Source organism: Natator depressus, chromosome 5 (genome assembly GCF_965152275.1).
Source record: "Natator depressus isolate rNatDep1 chromosome 5, rNatDep2.hap1, whole genome shotgun sequence".
Classification (NCBI taxonomy): Eukaryota; Metazoa; Chordata; order Testudines; family Cheloniidae; genus Natator; species Natator depressus.
In genome coordinates, this window is record NC_134238.1 from 44,080,252 (window position 1) to 44,102,478 (window position 22,227).

The 22,227-nt window shown below is 44.1% G+C and overlaps 1 protein-coding gene across 1 annotated transcript in view; it reads right to left on the reverse strand.

The window, feature by feature from the left end:
* JMY (junction mediating and regulatory protein, p53 cofactor) overlaps positions 1-22,227 on the reverse strand; it is a 127,078-nt gene that overhangs the window by 84,915 nt on the left and 19,936 nt on the right. The window contains exon 2 of the mRNA XM_074952671.1: positions 8,742-8,915. Within this exon, the coding sequence (XP_074808772.1) occupies positions 8,742-8,915 (174 nt within the window). The remainder of the gene's footprint in view (positions 1-8,741; positions 8,916-22,227) is intronic.

The following is a 22,227-nucleotide window of genomic DNA, read 5'->3' on the forward strand; positions in this document are numbered from 1 at the left end:
AGGGGAGAACAAAGGAGGGGAAAAAACTGGAACAGAGCTCTAGATCAGCAAATCAAAATGGGTGCTTAGTAGGCACCGAAAGAAGGTGGGCAGTGCAACCGGGCCCAGAGCTCGAGTGCTTCCTCTTGAGAGACCTGTATCTCTTCCTGGGGTAGTCTCATTATCTCAGTGGGGAGAAGGGGGAAGGACTGCACAAAGAAGTGATGTAGCCTATAGGGCTGCTGTTGCTGTGCCCTGTAATGGCAGCTACTCACACAGAGTGTATACACCCCCAGAGATCTGATGGTAGCCCTTGAATCCTTAAAGGAACACAAGGTTCCATCAGTCCTTTTCCAAAAACAAGGTCCTGCCATCGAATGGCAAGTACTCAATAGCTAGCTGGATATCCAGTACAATCCCCAAGTTTTGGAGCCAGAAAGCCCTCCTTATAATTGCCAAGGCCATAGTCCCCATCAAATCCACAGTGGATTGCAAAGATGTTTTTGTCACCAAGCAGCCCACAGGAACAAACACGCAAAATTCATCTCAAGAAGCCTTGGACAACTGCTCCTCAAATTTGGCAATAGCTGACCACTTGAGGAAGGCAGTATTTGGCCAGCAGGGCTTGTTAGTTCGTGATCCTCATCTGCAGTGATGATTAGGTGGATATCTTCCTGCCAAGAAGATGATCTAGGTGTTTCAAGTCTCTATCCTTGAGGGAGGACTTCACTCTGCCCTGCTGACCCCTGTCGTTCACCGCCATGACCACCAGGGAGTTTGGAGCCCGATGGAAATAAAACCCTTTGAATCCCTGTACTGGCACAAAATAGCGCTTCTCCAAGCACTTGGCCACCAGAGGTATCGAGGTCAGTGTAACCTAAAGAGCCCTCACAGACTCGAGGAGCACCTCATTAACGGAGGGCCACTCTCTCAGGGTCAGATGTTTGGAGAATATCCACAAGTGTATGGGTATTCTCCCAAAGAAACTCCTCCTGAATACCTAGGGACGAGGCCACTAAACATAACAGGTCCTGGCATGCCCTGAGGTCCTCTGGGATGAAAGGGGAGTACGAACCGGGCAACACCACATCGTTCAGGGATGAGGACAAGGACTACAGGGAGATCCTGCTCCACATGAGGAAACACTGGTGGCTCCACAGGAAGGGGGAACTGCAGGCATCTGGACTTGCAGCTGGTCTGCAGCCACCAATGCCGCACGAGCAGAGGATCTCATTCTTGAATTTGATGACGAGCAAGACCTCCAGGAGTGAGGGGATTCTCACTGGGCCCAAAGGGCAATTAGTACATGTAAGGTATTGGTAGCCAGTAGGTGCTGGGCCAGGGGCCTTCATCCTGACCTCAAGGCACAAGCCAACCTTGGTAGCTGCATTGGTCCACTGGTGACCTCCAGACTCCCTCAGGTGAAGTGGAGCGAGAGGATAAGGAGCCCAACTCTAAAGCATAGGAGTGCTGGGATCTAGGAAACATCAGAGGGGCGACTTCAGAAGGAGCCAACAGGCGATCCTACTTATCCATAGCCCAGAAGGAGGTCAGAATTGGTGCCACCGGCATAGTCAGAAACAATAGTACTAAAAAGGTCAGTGTCGCGAGCAAGGTCAGTCCCAGTGCAAACAATGGTACCGGAGTGCCTGTGTGCCTCAAGGTTGAGGGCAGCGACAGACTCCATGGAACCATCTGTGGCAATGATTGTGTTAGTGCCGAAGGAGGGCCCAGTACCAAAGAACCCTGTACTGTCCCTAGTACTCTGCTCATATCAACCCTTGTAGGGGTATTTTGTGGTGTGGTGACAAGATTTCAGCGGCACACTCCAACAGGGGAGCCATTGCAGGTGCCAGCCTTGCAAAGTCTTAGACCAGCGGCGAGGATGGGACCAAAAGGCAGAGTAGGTCCACCACCGCTTGATACGCTGACACCACTAACACCGTCGGTACCGGCATTGTTCCCATTGGTACCGGACTCAACAGATGCCCAGTGACCAGAACCAGAGGTCGACAATACAGGGTGTCTGCCATCCCCAACCTATGCTGAGGGAGGCGCGCGCACCATCCCACGCATCAGAGCTGGCACCTTGCCAGGCTGCGCTCTTCTTAGAGAAAGCAGGAGTTGCTTCAGGACTTGCAGGACTCCTAATTGGTCTTATATGATCTCTTCTTTGGTGCCAAGGACAGAAAACAACTCCTGCACCTCTTCTGAGAGGTCCCTGCCCCAGAATAGGAGGCAGCAGCGCCTTCCAAGCTGGAGGGTGATATGCAGTCCAAGGAGAGCTTCGGTACTGGGTCAGGCCTCATGGCCTGGTCAAGCAGGTAATACTTAAAGCAAAAAAGTCTTGCACAACCTGAGTCCTCTTCTTGAATCATCTGCAGATCAAACAGCACTCCTTAAGGTGGGCTTCGCTGAGACAGAGCAAGCACCACATGTGGTGGGTCACAGTTAGGAATCGCCACTCCACACAATGGGCAATTCTTGAACCCTGTGAGGGCATGACCGGGGAACACTACCACTATACTACATCCTATAATTTTTAAATAACGCTACTAACTAGCTACCTATTAACTATATACAGTAAAAAACTATGCTAAGATAAACCACACAGAAGTCCAAATCCAGCCAATAGGTGATGAGAAGGAACTGAGGGGGATCAGGGCGGCACTGCCTCATATAACCAGATGAGGGGCTACAGGCATGAGCACCATCCCTCTATGGGTACTGCTAAGCAAAAGTCTCCAGCTCCAGCACACAGGACACGCACATACCTACTTGGCATACACATCTGCATCTACTCGAAGAAGAATTCAGCTAGTTCCCCTGCCCCAAAACCCAGCACATCACCCCAGTGCCCCAAGCCCAGCTTCATTCAGGGAACCAGGCTAGGCTCCCTGCCCCCATAAACACTCTTCCCCTGTTCTTGCAAACTCACCACCTAGCCCTAACAGCTCATTCCCTCACTCCCTCTCATGGTAACATATGCAGCTGGTGCTTCTTCCAACATCCAAGAGCATGTGTGGTCAAGTTTCCCACAACCAACTCCAGAATCCAGCAGCCCATTGCCCCCTCTGGGCATATCACATGGAGCAGAAACTCCACTCAACTCACCAGGCATTGGGGGAAGGATCAAGAGACAGATCAGATCTTCCTGCCAACCATCCCTTAGCCCTAGCCTAGAACATAGTGCCTGACAGCCCATTCCCCCACTGTGGGATGACAGCCTTCTCTTACTACTAACTAACAGTTTTTCCTGTAGCTTGAGTGGTAGAAGTCAACGCTGAAGGTTCAGGGTTCAAATCCTGAAGTTGATGCATGATAAGGGGTTGTTACAGTTGTAAAAACAAGTTCTATTGTGTACTTTTTCCCCCCCTTCAGGAAATCTAGGAACCTTCATTAAAAAACCCTTCGTTAAGAGAATGTTATTTAGGCTAGAAAGCTAAACACTTAAACGTTAGGAAGTTCAAGATTTACGGTTGCCTGCACAGACTTAATTTGCTATCTTATGCATATCCACTCTGATATCATCTTTAATTACATAAATATATTATTTAAATAGTACACACAAATATACTGTAAAGGTACTGACAAAGAAACCTAGGTATAATGTCACTCCACCTTCACAGGCCTATAAAATAATGTAGTGTTTATTACAAACCTTTAATGACGTGTTTTTTCCTCCCCCTCACATTTAAACATTAAGACCTCAAAATCCTTAATTCATAGGGAAACTAAATAAATACACAGGAAGTTAAAGCTGTTAACATCAGTTCAACCCTTATTTACCTTCCATGGTCCTACTTCAGAGTTGTGCATTTTTCCTGGAAAAGACAAATCACTAGAACTGCTGCTCAGGATGACTATAATTTCATTGACTGTTGCGTGAAAAACCCAGAATCCTAAACTCAGGCATTAGCAGATACATTTTAAAGATGAAGTGAAAATTTTATTTCAACTTAATTCTATACATAAGTTGTTAGTTATTCGGAATCTTGAAAACAGGGAGGGAAGGGTTTAAAGATGAGTGAGAGTGCTTTATGATGCTCTACGGGCCTTTTGTAGATGAAAATGACTGGGTTAATATTTAAATAGCATCAGTTTACATTGCCCATACAGGTTTTATTTCGACGCATACATATACACACAATTTTGAACACATACTTGAGACAGATACGAGAGAACATTTCAACATTTTATTCCAATAAAGCTGGCAATTAAAAAACCCAAATAATTGGGAATCCATTTTAAGAGCTTACTTTTGCATAGGTCATCAAGAAAGCATAAGAACCAGGTACTTATAGCATTAGACAACTGGAAAGATGAGCAAAAGCAGCCAATAGGCTGAGGAGCAAATATTCAACTACTTGTGGCCAAATGGAATAAGTGGATAAAACTATATCCACTTAAGAGTTTCACCTGCTTTCACCAGGTCCAAATTTTGTCTGGAATGTTTTATGCACAAGCAACTTACTACAGTAAAGGTCAGCCAGTTTCTTATAGAGCGTGTAAGAATAAGATTGTTTGTTCTTCCGTCTCTTGAATGTAAGACCGCTGCTTGGTAATCTACACTTGTGAATCTGTTCTAAATCACCGATTACTAAAGAAAGATTTCAAACAATATGCCCTAATAAAGGGAAGACAATTAAACTGATGAAAATGGTCTTTGGTGCAAAGTGAGTTTGAACTGAATAAGCAATTACTGCACAGTATCTGTCAACACCACCATCCGGGAGGACAAATTTTGATTTCCAATATTCCATGCAGAGTTCATATGAGTTAACAAAAATCAGAATTAAGCATGACGTACACAAGATTTGCACAAGGTCATACAATAGCATGATTGTATATTACCGTAGTACAGTTCATCAATAAAGCTGTCACAAAGAGCAGGTACATATGACCTTTTAATAAAAGTAATTAATTTGGAGCAAGACTTGACAAACATTTCATAGTCTACCCCATACCATAGTGCCCCACAGCAGCAGTAGGGGAGCAGCCTCTGCAGATACTGCCACAGCAAAAGCCCCTGACTAGCATCATGTAAGTTTCTCACTGCTGCTGTGGAAGAAATAGCAGCAGCAGAAGCATAAAAGCAACTTACTCCATTCAGTCAAGAAATTCAGATAAACTCTGGATTGCAAAATTCCTGCAATACCATAACAAAAACTTTTGTCCCTTTTCTGGCTTCCCCTTATCTTTCCCTAACGCTTAAGTCACTTTTCCTTGTCCTCAATACCCTGCACAATTTTATTTCAAACACAAACTCTGCTCAACACCTTTCATCTCTCCCTTGCCCCTTCACTCTATCCTGGTCACACAATGTGCCCCTCTCTGTATGTTCCTTTTACTTAATGTGCCTTTTTCTATATACAGCAGAACCCCATTTATCTGACCCTCCATTAACCGGCTCTGTGTGTTAACCAGACTACCAGCACACTGAGGTCCAGAGGAGGGCGATCTCTCCTGTGGCCGCTAGATGGCACTGCAGCATTGCACTTTCCCATTCTCTGGTTTATCTGGATTTCTGATTATCCCATCTAGCCCCATCCCAATTAGATCAGATAAACAGAGTTTTGCTGTATCTTCCTATATTCCTCATTGCCTCAGTCCTTTATATCACCACCTTCTCTTCATTCAAATCCCAGCTCAGCAGATCCCTTCATCCCAAAAAGCTTATGAACTCTAGATTTACATTTGTAAAGCATTTTAGGATCCTTCGGGTAAAGAAAAGAATATAAAAAGTAGGGCAGTCAAGTAATCGCAGTTAACTCACACGATTAACTCAAAAAAATTAATTGCGACTAAAAAAAATTGTAATTAATCGCGGTTTTAATTGCATTACTAAACAATAGACTACCAATTCAAATTTATTAAATATTTTGGATGTTTTTCTACATTTTCATATATATTGTATTCTGTGTTGTAATTGAAATCAAAGTGTACATTATAAATAAAAGAAATAGTACTGTAGTGCAATCTCTGTCGTGAAAGGGCAACTTACAAATGTAGATTTTATTTTTTTGTTATATAACTGCACTCAAAAACAAAACAATGTAGAACTTTAGAGCATACAAGTCCACTCAGTCCTATTTCCTGTTCAGCCAATTGCTAAGACAAATAAGTTTGTTTTCATTGACAGGAGATAATGCTGCCCTCTTCTTATTTACGTCACCAGAAAGTGAGAGCAGGCGTTTGCATGGCACTTTTCTAGCTGGTGTCGCAAGATATTTACATGCCAGATGCGCTAAAGATTCATATGTCCCTTCAGGCTTCAACCACCATTCCAGGGGATATGCGTCCATGCTGATGATGGGCTCTGCTCGATAACTATCCAAAGCAGTGCGGACTGACACATGTTCATTTTCATTATCCGAGTCAGATGCCACAAACAGAAGGTTGATTTTCTTTTTGGTGTTTTGGGTTCTGTAGTTTCTGCATCGGAGTGTTGCTCTTTTAAAACTTCTGAAAGCATGCTCCACACCTCATCCCTCTCAAATTTTGGAAGGCACTTCAGATTCTTAAATCTTGGGTCGAATGCTGTAGCTACCTTTAGAAATCTCACATTGGTACCTTCTTTGTGTTTTGTCAAATCTGCAGTGAAAGTGTTTTTAAAATGAAGACGTGCTGAGTCATCATCCGAAACTGCTATAACATGAAATATATGGCAGAATGCAGGTAAAACAGAACAGGGGACATACAATTCTCCCCCAAGGAGTTCAGTCACAAATTTAGTTAACGCATTTTTTTTTTTTTTTTTAAACAAGCGTCCTCAGCATGGAAGCATGTCCTCTGGAATGTGGCCACAGCATGAAGGGACAGCATAGAAATATTTAGCTTATCTGTCATGTAAACACCTTGCAATGCCGGCTACAAAAGTGCCATGCAAATGTCTGTTCTCACTTTCTGGTGGGATGAGCAGTTGCAGGAAAAATTGTGCTCAGTCTCTGCAGAATTTGCTCAGTCACTCTGTGGAGATGGTACATGCACCAGCAATTCCAGATAGGTGCTGTGAAGAGACGGAGCATGACCAGTGCAAACGGAATCACTAAAGAATTGAGCTGCACAACTCTAAAGTTTCTACTGAGCATGTGTGAAATAATATTTTTCCCAAGGCTTAAAATGTCACCAGAGTTTCACACCAACTGAAAAATTTACATCCCTGACACTAGGGCAACCTCCCAGCCAAATTTCAACCCCTTGCTCCAAAGCATTGGGGCACTAGATTTTCCCAATGCAAAATCTGAAAGATTAAAGGCAAAACATGTTTTTCCTAGTCTCATTCCCTGAAAGAGCTCAACTGTTTTATCTGAAATTTTTTTTAAAATAAATTTAGCTCAAGGCAGAACTCCCAACACAGAAGGATTCAGCCCAAACAGTTTAAATTTAAAAAGCTATAAACAACTGAAAACAGGGTCTTTTAATGGACAGTGTGGGGCAACCATAATTGCAAGTGTCACTAGCTGTACCACCTGTAGTTACACCTGATATCCTGATAAAAATATGATTTTTAAATTGTTTTAAACTTTAACATTTATTTAAAACTATTCTGTAGGCATGCTTGACTGCAGAAGCTGGGTTTCATGCAAGCTTACTTTATTAGTTTTCCTCTTTCATCCATTTTCTTTAGACAAACTGCTGTAGTACTTGTACTGTGCGCCCACAGCTCCTGTTGGCATTCAGATGTTGAGTGTTCTACTGAGCTTGAGAAGGAGCTCCAAGAAGCTATAGCAACCCAGTGGAGTTTTATTCCACTTCTAAGTCTTCTAGAACTCCATATGCTGTGAGAGTTAGTATAAATAACTTTGTTGCCAACAAGTTTAATTTATAAACCAAGTCTTCTACTCTAGCTACCAAGATGAACACAATTTGTCATCACAGATACAAGTACTGCTTTCTTTCTACCAATGAAAGTAAAACAAGAGATGGCATCTTTCTCTCTCACAAGTCCAGCTGACCAACTTGCATACTCAAAGTTTTCCAAATTAGGAAAAGATCTTAACATACATACATTCACCTCATTAGACTCAACTATGTACCACCCAAGTTCTCCAATCCAGTAGTCACTGGGGGGGAGGGGGAGTCGTCACTCTCCAAAATAATCTCACTAAATAATTAAACAGTAACAGATTTTAGAAAGCACGTTTAGCTTTTTTACACATTAGTCAATACTTCCAGTAAGCCATAACACAGTAAACGTCACATACTAAATAAGAACTTAAACGTGGAATTAAAATGGTCACAAGCACATAAAATTAAACAAAATGATGACTAGCTGCATGCATTAGGTACAGGCTTAAGACAATAACAGCTTACTCTTCAATGTACTCACAATTCTGATTGAGCATAAAGGAAGAAACTGGTACTGTTTAGTTGAAAAGCTTGCAGTGCAGGTTGCAAGGGAAAAAATGATCTGTCTAGGTACTTTTTATGACTCTCCTCACTGTAGTGTTTTAGCACTCCCCCAAATGAGAAAAAAAAAATATCTTTCCCTACCCATCCTCTCTTTACTGCTTGTAGAATACCTTGAAAGGTAATAAGTATGTGTGGATGTGGGAGAAGTTGTGGGGGCAGGGAAAGAAGTGGAGACCTAGAAATGTACTGCTCTAAAGATATTTTAATACAGACAGAAGGTTCTCAAGCAACAACAGATTTTAAAACATGAAATTCCACATTCAGGTGTAACAGGCTTGGTTTCAACCTACACTGCTATTTTATATACAAATAGAAATCATGGCTTATCTCTTGATAAAAGTTTGTACCTTGATCTGCTGTCTTCTGAGCATTGCAAGTTCCCTCATATCTCGGAATGGCTGTAGTAGATATTGGTACAGTTCTGTGGTAGCTTCAGCAAGACTACTGTAGGCTTCATCTTCCATTTGATACAGTTCAAGCAGCTCTACCATGCTTTCTGTATTCTTGTGTTTTTCCAACAGCTATATAAAGAGAAGAGAAATATTACTTCAAAATTTCCTGCTAACAAATTTGATCCCCCCGACTCCTCCCAAAAAAATCCACTTAGACATGAAAAGTTCCATGGCACAGCTTACCATACTAAGGAAGGAACTAAGCCAGTCAAGTCTGAACAGCCCTTTGATTACTGAACTTCCAGAGCTGAGGTTAATACTGCTTTCCGAGAGTTTCCTGAAACACAGTGGCACTGGAGACATAGCCATAAATGGAGCTAGGAGGATGAAGTCTGATTTACTTTTCACCAGTTATGCCATTTACTTATTGCATTTCACTCCATTTAGACAAAAAATAAGAGAGAAGTCAGGTTTTGATTTTTCTAGTTGTTATTTTTTAATACCACAAAGATGAGAGATGCATCACAGAAAACACAAGACAAGTGCATTATCACAAAGGACTTACAATTTAAGTCCTGGCCTTTCGAGCTGCTCCACATATGGGGACCTCAGGGGCCCAAAGAGCCCTAATGAAGTCACTGCAGTTCCACACAGGTGAAAGGGTTTGCCTGTGTGGCGCAGCTTGCAGGACAGTGGCCTATATTTCTAGTCTATTTTATTTTCTGATTCATGTGCTTTAGCACGTTTTATTATCTAGGTTACAAATGAAGCAAACAACGTCTTAAGAGTTTAAGGCCAGAAGGGACCACTAGCTCATCTAGTCCAAACACCTGTGTATCACAGGCCACCCGCACCACCCAGCATACACACGCTAAACCCAACTGAAATGAGACCAAAGTATTGCTGCCCACTGGAGATGAGACTACTATATGCAAAGAACAGGGGGAACCAAGATACACAAACACCCCAACTCTCCCTCAGTGACAGGGAAATGATTGAGAGATACCCAGAAGATCCTGGCAAGTGACCTACACTTTCATGCTGCAGAGGAAGGTGAAATAAAATCCAAGGTGTCCAAAGAGTTTTCATTAGAATTAAAAAAAGTTGTGGATGTATTGTAAACTTTGTACAAGTCCTAAATTTGAGGTCTAAATCAACCTAAAACTGTTTCCTCAAGGAAGTGACCACTTGTACAATCTTCTCTTAAAATACTGTCTGTACATAATCCTAGTCAGTCAGATAAAACAGAAACTTTCACAGATTTGTTACGTTAAATTTTTATCTCATATGCCTGCTTTGAGACCATTTCGTGTACATGCCTTGGCAGGTCAGGCCATACAGCTTAACTCATTTGCCATATCTAGAAAGCCACTTACTGATTAGCTAAAGCTAATGATTAAAATAAATAAACAAACAAACCACACCAATTCCCCTACCCTTTACTTGGGATGTCTCCAAGTATCTATACAAAAAGCAGATTATCCTATTAGCCTTATTATCAGCCACAGAAAAAAAATCAAAGCTCATTTTTGTGTTACTGCTTCAAAAGCTTATACTCTGCTTAAATCACACATTACATTTTTTCTGACCCATACACACAAAATTATTTTAACCTCCCCTTAAACTAAGTCATATCTTCTAGTTATTTTTTTTAATAGTTTTAAAATGAAACCCCCAAACTATAAGCATGCCAAGTATACCTTAAACCAAGTTGTGGTGTCAGGAACTGTTACCGTGTCTCTGATCCAGTAAGTGACATCTTAACTCCAACAGCATGGACATTCCTGACAGTGTAGTCCCTAAAGAAAAGCCACCTCCTCCCTGAACTCCTTTCCTTCTCATTCTTTACTCATTTCCTCAGTTCTGCCAATGCCATTCTTTCACCTCTAACTTGCCCCAAATTTTCTATTGCCTGCCACTTTTTTAAAAAGTCCTCCCATAGTCTTGGCACAGCAATCTTCCCTCTGTCAGAGAACTCAAGAAAGCAGCCTTATTTCTTGTTGTACTTATGCTGGGCACTACTTTAAATGTCTCCACCTTTTAAGATTCTAGAATGTCAATCCCACAGGAAGGAAATAAGAGTAACTTTAATTCTTTCATTGTTTCTGGAAGAATCATAAGCAGTCTTACGTCAAGAACTCAACAGCATGAATGTAACTTTTACTAATTATTCTATACTCTAGTTTATTATTATTTCAAGGCATATCTATCTAAGTGCTCTGTGATATTCTGGGAAGCACACAGTAATCCTGCAGAAGGAAGTTTTGGTGGAAAAATGCTAGGTAAGGGCTGAGACTCAAATTTATAGTACTTTAAAGTTGTCTTTTCTTTTTGAATGCTGAAAGTATAGGTACATATATAATAGCTGTATATGAAATCAAAGTTAGAGTGCTTATATTACTGTATAAACCCATAAATGGGAAAAAACAACGATAGCATAAAATAAAGTATCTTGAAAATCCGTGATGAAGGATTACTTACCTTACAGTAATGGTCATTCTTAGAGATGTGCTGTCCATGTGGATTCCACTCTTAGTGCGCATGCACTCCACAAGCATGAGATCAGATTCTCTTCGGCTTGCAGTGTTTGTTGGGGCTGCACCTGCACCCTAGATCCCCTTAAACCCAGCCACTCAAGGTCATAAAGGATGCTTCAGGCCAAACAACCCTTAGTTCCTTCACCAATATAGAATCGCACAGAAACAGAACTCGTAGAAGCAGAGAAGGTGAGAGGTCATGGAATCGGTGTGGATAGCACATCTTGAAGAACTACAGTTACTGTAAAGTAAGTAACTGTTCTTTCTTCAAGTGATTGTCCCTATGGATTCCACTCGATGACTAATAACCAGTTGTCTCTTTGCTTGGAGATGGGTACTAGGGGTTCTAATTAAACAATGACTGCAGGACAGCCTTATGAAAACAGGCATCCAATCTGGAAGCCGCTACCAAAGACTAATACCCTATAAGGTGTGAACCAAGCTCCACATAGCTGCCCTATGGATTTCAGAAACAGGGACGCTCTTCAAACAGGCAGTAGAGGCTGCCTGATCTCTAGTGGAATGAGCTCTAGTGTGGATAGATGGATCTGACTTGACTAACTCGTACCATGTTTTTATATAGTTGCAGACCCCATTTAGACTACCTCGGTGAGAATACTGACTGATCCATAACCCTCTCTACAAAGGCTAGAAACGGTCTAGATGTCCCCCAAACAGGGAGCAACATATGGAACATTGCCTGGGGATATGTCCCTCTCCTAAGCAGAGGAGGCACCAGGAGTGCCAGTTATTAGCCAGCAAAGCTTCACATGAGGGATAGGTCTTAAATCCTAGAGAGATTTAGCTTCTGTCATGTTAGTAGCACCCCTGCAGGAAGCTATGGAAGAGAGGTGGGGAGCACAGGGGATGTCATGTCTAGCCTAACCAAAACAAAACTTATCTAAACCAAAATAAACCCCAACACACCACAATCTCAAAACCTTTATTGTCTATAAGACCTAACAACTAACACTAGCTATTTTCAGAGAGAAAAGTGGACACTGCAGGGGTTCTATAAAGGTGGTAAGAAGGAACTAAGGCAGAGGTGGGCAAACTACAGCCTGCAGGCCACATCCGGACTGCGGGATCGTCACGCCCGGTCCCCGAGCTCCTGGCCCGGCAGGCTAGCCCCCAGCCCCTGCCGTGCTGTCCCCACCCCCCACAGCCTCACCTCGCTGCGCCGCCGGCGCAATGCTCTGGGCAGTGGGGCTGCAGAGCCCGGTCTGACCCGGTGCTCTGTGTTGCACAGCTGCCTGTCCTGGTGCAGCCATGCTGCCAGCCACCGGTGCTCCAGGCAACACAGTAAGGGGGCAAGGAGCGGGTTGAATAGAGGGCAGGGGAGTTCAGGGGGTGGTCAGGGGCGTGGACAGGGGTCTGGGTGGTCAACAGGGGGGTTGAATGGGGGCAGAGGTCGTTCAGGGGACAGGTGGGTGGATGGGGCAGGGGTCCTGGGGGGGCAGTCAGGAAAGGGGGGGCAGTTAGGGGTGAGGAGTCCAGGGGCGGTAGGATGGGGCAGGGGTTCCGGGGGGGCAGTCAGGAAGAAGAATGGGGTTCAGATGCGGTGGCGGGGGGTCCAGGGACAGTCAGGGGACCGAGAGCGGGGGGGGGGTGAGCCAGGGTCATGCCTGGCTCTTTAGGTAGGCACAGCCTCCCCTAACCGGCCCTCCATACAATTTCAGAAACCTGATGCGGCCCTCAGGCCGAAAAGTTTGCCTGCCTCTGAACTAAGGGAAGGTTGCCTGCTCCACCCTCTGTAGTCTAGGGTAGAGGGACATGAGGCATCTAGGACGCAGGCTGATCAATGGACACTGCTGACCAAAAAGAATAGTCTCATGTATGAGGTGCATGCACACCAAGAATTGAATATGTGTAGACAACCACTCAAAGAAGAACTAAACCTTACCTTCATTCCCATTTACAAGGCTTGTCTACACTGGGAAGTTTTATCAATTAAACTAATGTCAACAAGGGAAAATCGACAAAAGCAAAGTTACCAAAGCGTGTCTATATTTGCTCCCTCTGTCAACAGATCGTGTCCACATTCAGGGCACCTTTGTCGACAGCGAGAGCAATGGACTGTGGGTACGTATCCCACAGTACCTGGCAACACCATCCGTCGCTAGATGTTGTGGGAATGCAGAAACGGAATGCAGCACATTCTGGGATATGCAAAATGTACCATCATGCACCTCTTTTTGTCCCACCCCTCCAAAGGTCGCTGGCTTTCTTTCGCGCCGTTTTTCCAATTGTCATTCTTTTGTAGTGCGTGCCAGCATCTGCAGTGAGAGGATGGATCCCGCACTTCTCTCCTATGCGCTGTTAGCTGTCGTGAGGACATGGTGCATGGCAGCACAGTTACTCACAGAGTTACTCGCAAAGTTAGCAGAGGATGAATCGCAGTCACCCGAGTGCGATATGGACGGCAGCAATGTATCAGTGCTTTGTGCATTCACAGAGCAGCTGAATACAGAAGAGCATCACTTTTGGGCTAGGGAAACAAGCGCTGATTGGGGAGATTGCATTGTCATGCAGGTGTGGGATGACAACCAGTGAGTGCAGAACTTTAGGATGAGTAAAGCAACCTTCATGGAGCTATGTGCTGAGCTGGCCCCTGACCTGCGGCGCAAGGACACCAGGTTGAGAGCTGCCCATCCGGTAGAGAAGCGTGTTGCAATTGGTGTGTGGAAGCTGGCGAATCCAGACTGCTACCGGTCAGTTGCAAATCAATTTGGAGTAGGAAAGTCCACTGTTGGGGCTGTATTACTCCAAGTGCAGGGCAATAAATTGCATCCTGCTGCATATGCCTGTGACTCTGGGAAATGTGAATGACAGAGTGGATGGCTTTGCAGAGATGGGTTTCCCTAACTGTGGCGGGCCTATTGATGGCACACAAATTCCAATTTTAGTGCCAGACCATCTTGCCTCAGAATACATCAATAGGAAGGGATATTTCTCCATGGTGTTGCAGGTGCTTGTGGATCACCGGGGGCGTTTCATGGACATCAATGCAGGCTGGTCTGGAAAGGTGCATGACATGCATCTTCAGGAACAGTGGCCTATACAGAAAGCTGCAGGCAGGGGCTTTCTTTCCAGACCACAAGTTCACGGTGGGGGATGTGGAAATGCCCATAGTAATCCTGGGAGACCCCGCCTACCCCTTACAGCCCTGGCTCGTGAAACCTTACACAGGGCACTTGGACATCAGCAAGGAGCATTTTAACAACAGGCTGAGCAGGTGCCGCATGGTAGTCGAATGTGCCTTTGGACGTCTGAAAGCTCGCTGGACGTGTTTAAAGGCAGGCTAGACCTTACCGAGGATAATATTCCTGTTGTCATAGCCACTTGCTGCACTTTGCATAATCTGTGTGAATCTAAGGGTGAAATGTTTGCTCGGGTGTACAGCACTGAGGCAGAGCGCTTGGCTGCACAGTTTGAACAGCCAGGTGCTAGGGCTGTCAGCGGAGCCCAGAGGGCTACTATTAACATCAGAGAGGCTTTGAGGAACCACTTTGACAATGGGGGGGGGGCACTAACACGTCTGCTTTGGAGTTGCTTCCCTGTTGCATCCATGTACAATGTTGGGGCCCAAGATCCGTGCAACACAATGCTTTAGAAGCCTGTGTCCGAGAGTGAATTGATTGCTATACGCTTTTGTAGAACACTGAATAAAAACGCTGTACCATTAAATACCTTAGCCTTATTTATTGTTAAAAGGGGTAAAACCTCAAAAGTGTGTGTAGCTCAAGCTGTGAGGGGGGTGGAGTGATGGGGAAATTCAGGAGTGCTGTGGAGTGAAAAGGAATGTGTGGGCACAGAGGGGGGTGTGGTTGGCAAAGAATTGTGCATCTGCTACAGAGGCACTTGAACTTGGATCTGCTCAGTCTGCAGCTATATCAGGGACTTGAGCCTCTCTGTCTGAACCTCCATAACTTTTAGCATCCTCTCTGTCGCTTGCCTAGCAAAAGCAGCACTCTCTTTCCTGTCCTGCCTTTCGGCTTCTCAACACACTTTCCGTGTCCTGCTCTGTCTCTCGTCACGCTGCAGCACCTCGCAGAACATCTCCTCTTTGCTGTGCCTAGGATTTTTTCTTATTGTCGCAGCCGGTTGGCAGGGGTGCGTAGTGTGTTCCTCAAGGTCTTTGATGAACAGGAAAGGGATTGTTACATTCCAGCAAATGACAAACATTTTACTAAAAGGGCATTTTGCTAATAGAAATCACTTTCTCTCTGAGACTCTAGGCAGGCACACACCCCCATAAGCATCCCAATCATGGTGAGTTCCAGGAGTGGGGGGAAGGCGTTTGTGCATACAGACAAAAAGGTCTCGGCTTGCAGGGGAGCTTTTCAGGGAACTGATTCTAAAATTATCCCACAATTTTTCACAGGCGGCCAACCTGCTGGCTGACATCTCACGGATGAGGGTGATTAGGGAAACCCGGACTCAGCTTTTGAATGCTTGAGGCTTTCACCCCGGTCTATATGCAGCTCAGCTATGTGCCGCTTTGGTCCCAGCTCCAGTGATTGCTGGATGGCATGGTACAGTTTCCTACAATGGGGGACCTAACAAGGCTACAATCCCTTGGAATCTGCGGCAGAGGATTAACAAGTACCTCTCTCTGGAGGATTCCCTGCAGGTCTCGATGTCCATTGACACCATGCTTGGCCATGCAGATCAGCTACACACTACCTGCCTCCCACTTTTTGATTCCCTACCCAAGCCACAGCAACTTACTCGGAGTCTCATCTGCTTCCTGCTCCCCATTGAGCACTTCTGGAGTGGAAAAAAGTTCCTGGCTGCATGCACCACCGGGCGACCCCGCCTCTTTCTAGCTCAACTTCTTCATCCACAATTTCAGCCTCAGGGTTACCCCCTCTTTCAGCAGCCTGCAAAGAATCCTCAGGGCAATCGGCGATGGAGGTGGGGTCACCACCGAGGATAGCATTCAGCTTGTTATAGAAGCAGCAGGTCTTAGGTGCACCACCGGTGCGACTGTTTGCCTCCCGGACCTTATGGTATGCCTGCCTCAGCTCCTTTATCTTCGCTCTGCACTGCTGCGTGTCCCGATCATAGCCCTTTTCACACAAGCCTTGAGAAATTTGCCAATATGTGTTCCGATTCCTACGGGTCACTCGCAGCTGCGACTGAACAGACTCCCTTCCCCATATACTGATCAGATCCAACAACTCAACTGTGGCCCAAGTGGGAGCGCGTTTGGGGCGATAGCCAGCCATGCTCACCTGGGAAGCTCCTCTCCAAAGCCAGCAAACAGGAAATGAGATTTAAAAGTCCCAGGGCTTGCAAGGGGGAGTGGCGGGTTGGCTGCAGGGCAGCAGAGTTCAAACCACTGACCAGAGCAGCAGCAGGGGAACTGTGAGATACTTTCTGGAGGCCAATAAAAATAAAAAGAAAACTCTGTGGTGTCTACACTGGCTGTTTGTCGACAATAAAGGGAGGGGAAAGGCAAAAGTCTCTCACGGGGTGGAAGTTTCTTGTCACCAAAACTAGGGGTTTTTTCCAAAAAAAGTGTGTATTGCAGTGTGTATGCTATCGCAGTTTTGACGACAAAACTTCCCAGTGTAGACAAGCCCACAGTCTCTCTTTAATGTCTGAATCCATTTATAGTATAAGGCCACTTAGACCCTCTAAATACCAATAGGAAACAATCTACCAGACAGTTTAACTGTACATGCTGAAAGTTTCCCACAGGCACTATCAAGAGGAAAAACTATGTAGGCACATAAAATTCAGTAAGTACTTTTCTATAAGATGTAGGCCTTGGAAGAGTTCGGTGACTGCCAAAATAAACTTAATGCATAAAAAGTGCACAGCTGTAAGAGGGTTAACATAAAATGTGTCACACAATGTTGATATATTTTCCCCCTCACACCTGTAATTAATTCTACACAAGCAAATCAGTGTTACTTTAGCTGTCCATTTACTGCAGTGTGTGAATAGCCTAACTTCTGTATAAAATTTGCAACCATTCATAAATTTGTTTTAATTGAAGTAAGTGGCGAGGGGAAGAGTAACCTCTGAATTTACAGGCCTGAGTGATGTTGACTCTTAAAAATAAATGCAGTATTCAAAGGATAGATTTTACAGATGTTACATTGTGTTACACTGTTCACAACTAATTGAATCTCCATCTTGGGTAACTATTATGCAGATAGGGTCTGTCTGGCAGAAAAACCCAAGCCTTCAACTGAACAGTCCATGCATTTGAAAATATAGCAGATGATTTCCATCCTTAATTTAAAAAAATCAAATGCTTTGCCATTAAAGCTTTAAAAGCACTGCACTGAATTACAGAGGTCTGTGCAAACATGTATGTGCTGTTCTTAATCTTGGGCCGGATCCAAAACCACTGAAGTCAGCAGGAAGCTTTCCATGAATATTGGATCAGGGCCTTTAGCGTTGCTCCTTTGTTTTACTCTATATTGAATGTTATGGTCTTCATTACCACATAGATTTAGATGTTTTACTTAAGATGCTAAAGTGTTACAAACACAACTCTTTAGGTCACTTATGGTTTCATATATGCTTGTTATTTAAAACACAAACACTTTAAGAGTACTGTGGTGCCGTATGAGTGAATGCAATGTCCTCGGAAACTTCATAATCCTGCCTATCATTTTGGATTTGCCTCTCAAGAAGGAAGAATCCCTGATGTTATTTTAAAGGTTTTTTTTTCATTACGGAGGCATATTGAACTACTGCCTAGCTTTATCTATCATTTTAAATTTACAAAGCAGGAGTGTACTACTCAAACTAAAGCAACTGCTAGATACTCCTGCCCTTTTCTCCAAACAGTGGCAGCTTCAAAGAGTTCTCTCCTTTTGTTGCCAAGTCCTTATAGATCAGCAGGACTACTGAACACACAAGCCCCAGGAGATCATTTCCAAAGCCAATGGTACATAAACGTCAGATACAATATTAGCAGCAATTAAAATTTGATTGGAAACTGTATGCATGTTCTAATGTTTAAAGTTATTTGTATTCCCTCACCCTCTGCACCCACCAAAAGACATCCCATTAATCCACCCTCCTGCCCCCCGAAAAACAACAACAACAGAAGCCACACGCACAACCAGTACAGAATAGGTTTGGCCAGAATAGTAGTCTTCAATTATATGGAATCAAGATTACTGGTAAACTACTTTTGCCTTCCTCACACACAGGGTCCCCTATTCTGGCCATCAACTACTGCATTTAGAAGATGAAGTAGCAGGGATGGTCAAAAAAGTCTTACTACATAAGCCTCACCAGACTTGGAGATAGGAATTCTGCTATCAACATCCATGCCTTTCAGGGCCGGATTAACTGTCCTGTGGGCCTGGGGCTATTAGACTTTGTGGGGGCTCTGTATACAAGTCTTTTTCCTAATTTAAAACAAAATTATCACAATTATGGCATCGAGGCTATTAATGATATACTAAACTTGACTTTTAATTAACAAAGCTGTCCTGTAGTTAATTATATTCTACATGTTTTAATTCAAAATAGCCTACTTCTTACCTTAGAACAGCTGTTATATTAGTTTCTTTCTGGGAGGGAGTTTGGGTGCAGGAGGGGGCTCCAGGTTGGGGAAGAGAGTGTTGGGGTGCAGGAGAGGGTGAGGGGTTCAGGCTCTGGGAGGAAGTTTGGGTGCAGGAGGGGATTCTGACCTGGGGCAGGGGGTTGGGGTGCAGAAGGGGGTGTGAGGTGCAGGCTCCAGCCAGGAGGCGCTTACCACAGGTGGCTCCCGGCCAGCAGCACAGCAGGGCTTGGGCAGGCTGCCTGCCTGCCATAGCCCCACGCTGCTCCCGAAAGTGGCCAGCTGCTGACATGTCTCTGCACGCCCCTGGGGTGAGGGGGACAGCGTGTCTCCATGTGCTGCCCATGTCCGCAAGCACCGCCCCCAGCTGCGGGGATGGTGCTGGGGGCAGGGGGGAAGCGCGCGGAGCTGCCTCCCACCCCAGCGGGCGGAGCTGCTTCTGGTGACCGCAGAGATGTGCCAGCAGCTGGCCGCTACCGGGAGTGGCGTGGGGCCATGGCATGCAGGCAGCCTGCCTGAGCCCTGCTGCGCCGCTGGACTTTTAATGGTCCGGAGATCTCAATTGACTGGCAGAGGCTCTAGAATTGACCAGTCAATTGCGATCGACAGATTGGTGACCACTGAATTGTATATAATTATGGATTTATTTTTGCAGGGAGGGGCCCTTAGCCCGAGGCACTGGGCTGCAGCCCCTAAAGCCCCTGGGTTAATCCGGCCCTGATACCTTTGTAACTTCAAGGTTATTATTTTGAATTACTATAGCACCGAGGAGCCCCAGTCAAGGACCAGGACCTCATAGTGGCAGGTGCTGTACAAAAGACATTTCCTGCTCCAAAGAGTCTACAGTCTAATACATTTACAAGACACAAGACGGAGTCAGACAGAGGAGTACAAGGAACCAATGAGACAATACTGTTCAGCATGACAGGCTGTAGTCTCAATACACCAGTGGCCTAACTGGTTGGACAACTGCAAGATATTCTAAAGTGGGATACATCTTTAATTGATTTGGAAGCTCTAGTTAGTGCAGAAGGTGGCCATCCACATGATAAATGGTGAGTCTCAGAGAGCACATGCTACGTGTGCTATGGAACCTGCACTATTATCTAGGAGCTTCCAGACAGGTTTTATAAGGTGTTGGTTTTTACCTACAAGGCCAATAGAGCCTGACACCAGCCTACCTGAGAGACTGTCTCTTTCCTCATTATACACTGCCACCGTTGCAATCAGCAAAGACACAGACATGAAAATCGGGGATGGGACTTGCAGGGTATTCTCCACAAGGGCCAGGACACTCTAGAATACCTTTCCTCCCCTGGTCCAAAATACCTCAGATTTGTCAGCTTTTAGAGTATGCTGCAGGGTCCACTTGTTTCACCTGGCCTTTGAACAGCAATATGGCAGGGGTTAGTATTTATGAGATGCTGTTTAGTACAAAGAATGAGTTGATTAAAATAAAAAAAAACAAAAACATAATTCAAATAATTGGGAGGGTGATCAAATATTTAGAATAACTAAAATTAAGAAAAATAAATGAAAATACTAAGTAGCAAGCAAAGTTTTCCATGCACACACGCGTTCATGCTTTCTCCCATGCAGCCCTATATACATGGCATAAGCTCCTTGTAAACCCCCAAAGCCACTGATCTCTCCTTCAAATCCCTCCTTTGCTGTGACGCCTACAAAAATTTTGACAACTCTGAGCCGCTGGTTTGAAAGATCAATGCCTAATGGGCTGGCGAGTATCTAATTTTGACTGACTCTGCCACACACTGTAAAAAGTGTTTTAAAAATGTTTGAGAGCTTTTTAAAAAAAATAAACTGGCACTGAATTCTAACCCTTTGCCTTTAAAAAGGCATATACATGAGTCCAGCTGTACAAGCCTCAGAAATTATACCCTTTAAAAACTTATAAAAATGATCTGTGTGTGTCTGTTGTATTCACCATTTGTGGTGTCTTATTCTTAAAGACTGGCAGCTTTTGAGGTAAGAATAGTGCTTTTCATTATGTGTATGTACACTGCCTAGCATAATGTGGCGTTGGTCATTGATGGGGGCTCAGTCCTAGGCTCTATCACAGTACAAATACAGTAACAGCCAAAATCACCGCAGACAGTATAGAAGGAAAAAATGAACTGTTGGACAAGGAGGCTACAGAAGCGGAAAGAGTACAATATTTACTATTAAAAATACTACTGTGATGCAGTAAACCACAAAAACATGCCCCCAGACGGGGTTCACAGTTAACTATTCTATTTAGTTAAGTTGCTAACTGTAATCATAATTTACAGTCACTACAGCAATTTACAGGAAATGCAAAAAATGTCAGGTTAAAACCAAGCATCTTTTATAAATAAAATATGTATCTCAAATTTCTTCTCTGAAGGCCAATAAGCAAATCCATGACAGCATAGTAAAAGTATTTTTGTTTTAAGATGGTAATTGGCTAACCTGCATAACTCACCTCATAACGCAGCTGTCCCAATCTTGACTAACACTATCATACCATACAAGGACCAATAAAAACCTGCCATTTGCTTGGTTTGAGCACATTACTCAGAAAGGTGAAGCCCTAAACAGGTTATGCAGGTCACTCATGTAACTAGTCCTTGTTTGGGAACAGTCACATACTTTTTCTATTACTAACACAATGAAGACAGATCAGGTATTTATCTGTGTTGGAATGTATTAATACTATGTATTCTGATGAGAAAAACAGAGGGGATGGATGAGTACACTCTATTTCAAGGTAAACAGAGTATCCAAGATCTCCTATTCTTCCATTTGGAAAGATGGAAAACAAGCCAACAAAAATAAAGTCACTAATGAATACGGTTTTTAACAATGATCAGTGGAGACAGTCACTTTGAACCAAAAAAATTTCTAGGTAACATCTTATCCTAAGGGTTTGGCAAAGGACTCTTTTCTACTCAGATCCTTATAAATCCAGAAGAACTTGCCCTGCAAGAATCAGGTCTAAAAGTCCCAAAAGACCAGGAATTTGAGAGACGGAAGTAGTGTCAGTATTGGGGAATCTATGCTGTAACATAAAGCATGTTAACTCCTGGCCTAAAGACATTATGTGTAGGATATCTCATGTAAGCCAAGGGGGGAAAAAAAAAGGACAATACTATTCTCAAGTGCCAAAACTTAATAGTATTTACAGACAAATATACAGTAAGGCCTCTGTCCTCAGGTGCATCCAAGGACTTCACTCTCAAGGACTTTTTATTAAGACAACATGAAGTCTGTTGTTTGCAGGTCCCGGGCATATAGGCCTGGCCCAACAAACACAAGTCCAGAAGTTAGTTAGGCAGATCAGAAATTAGATTTGGGCGTCTGATTCTCAGAAAACAGAAAGGTAAGAAAT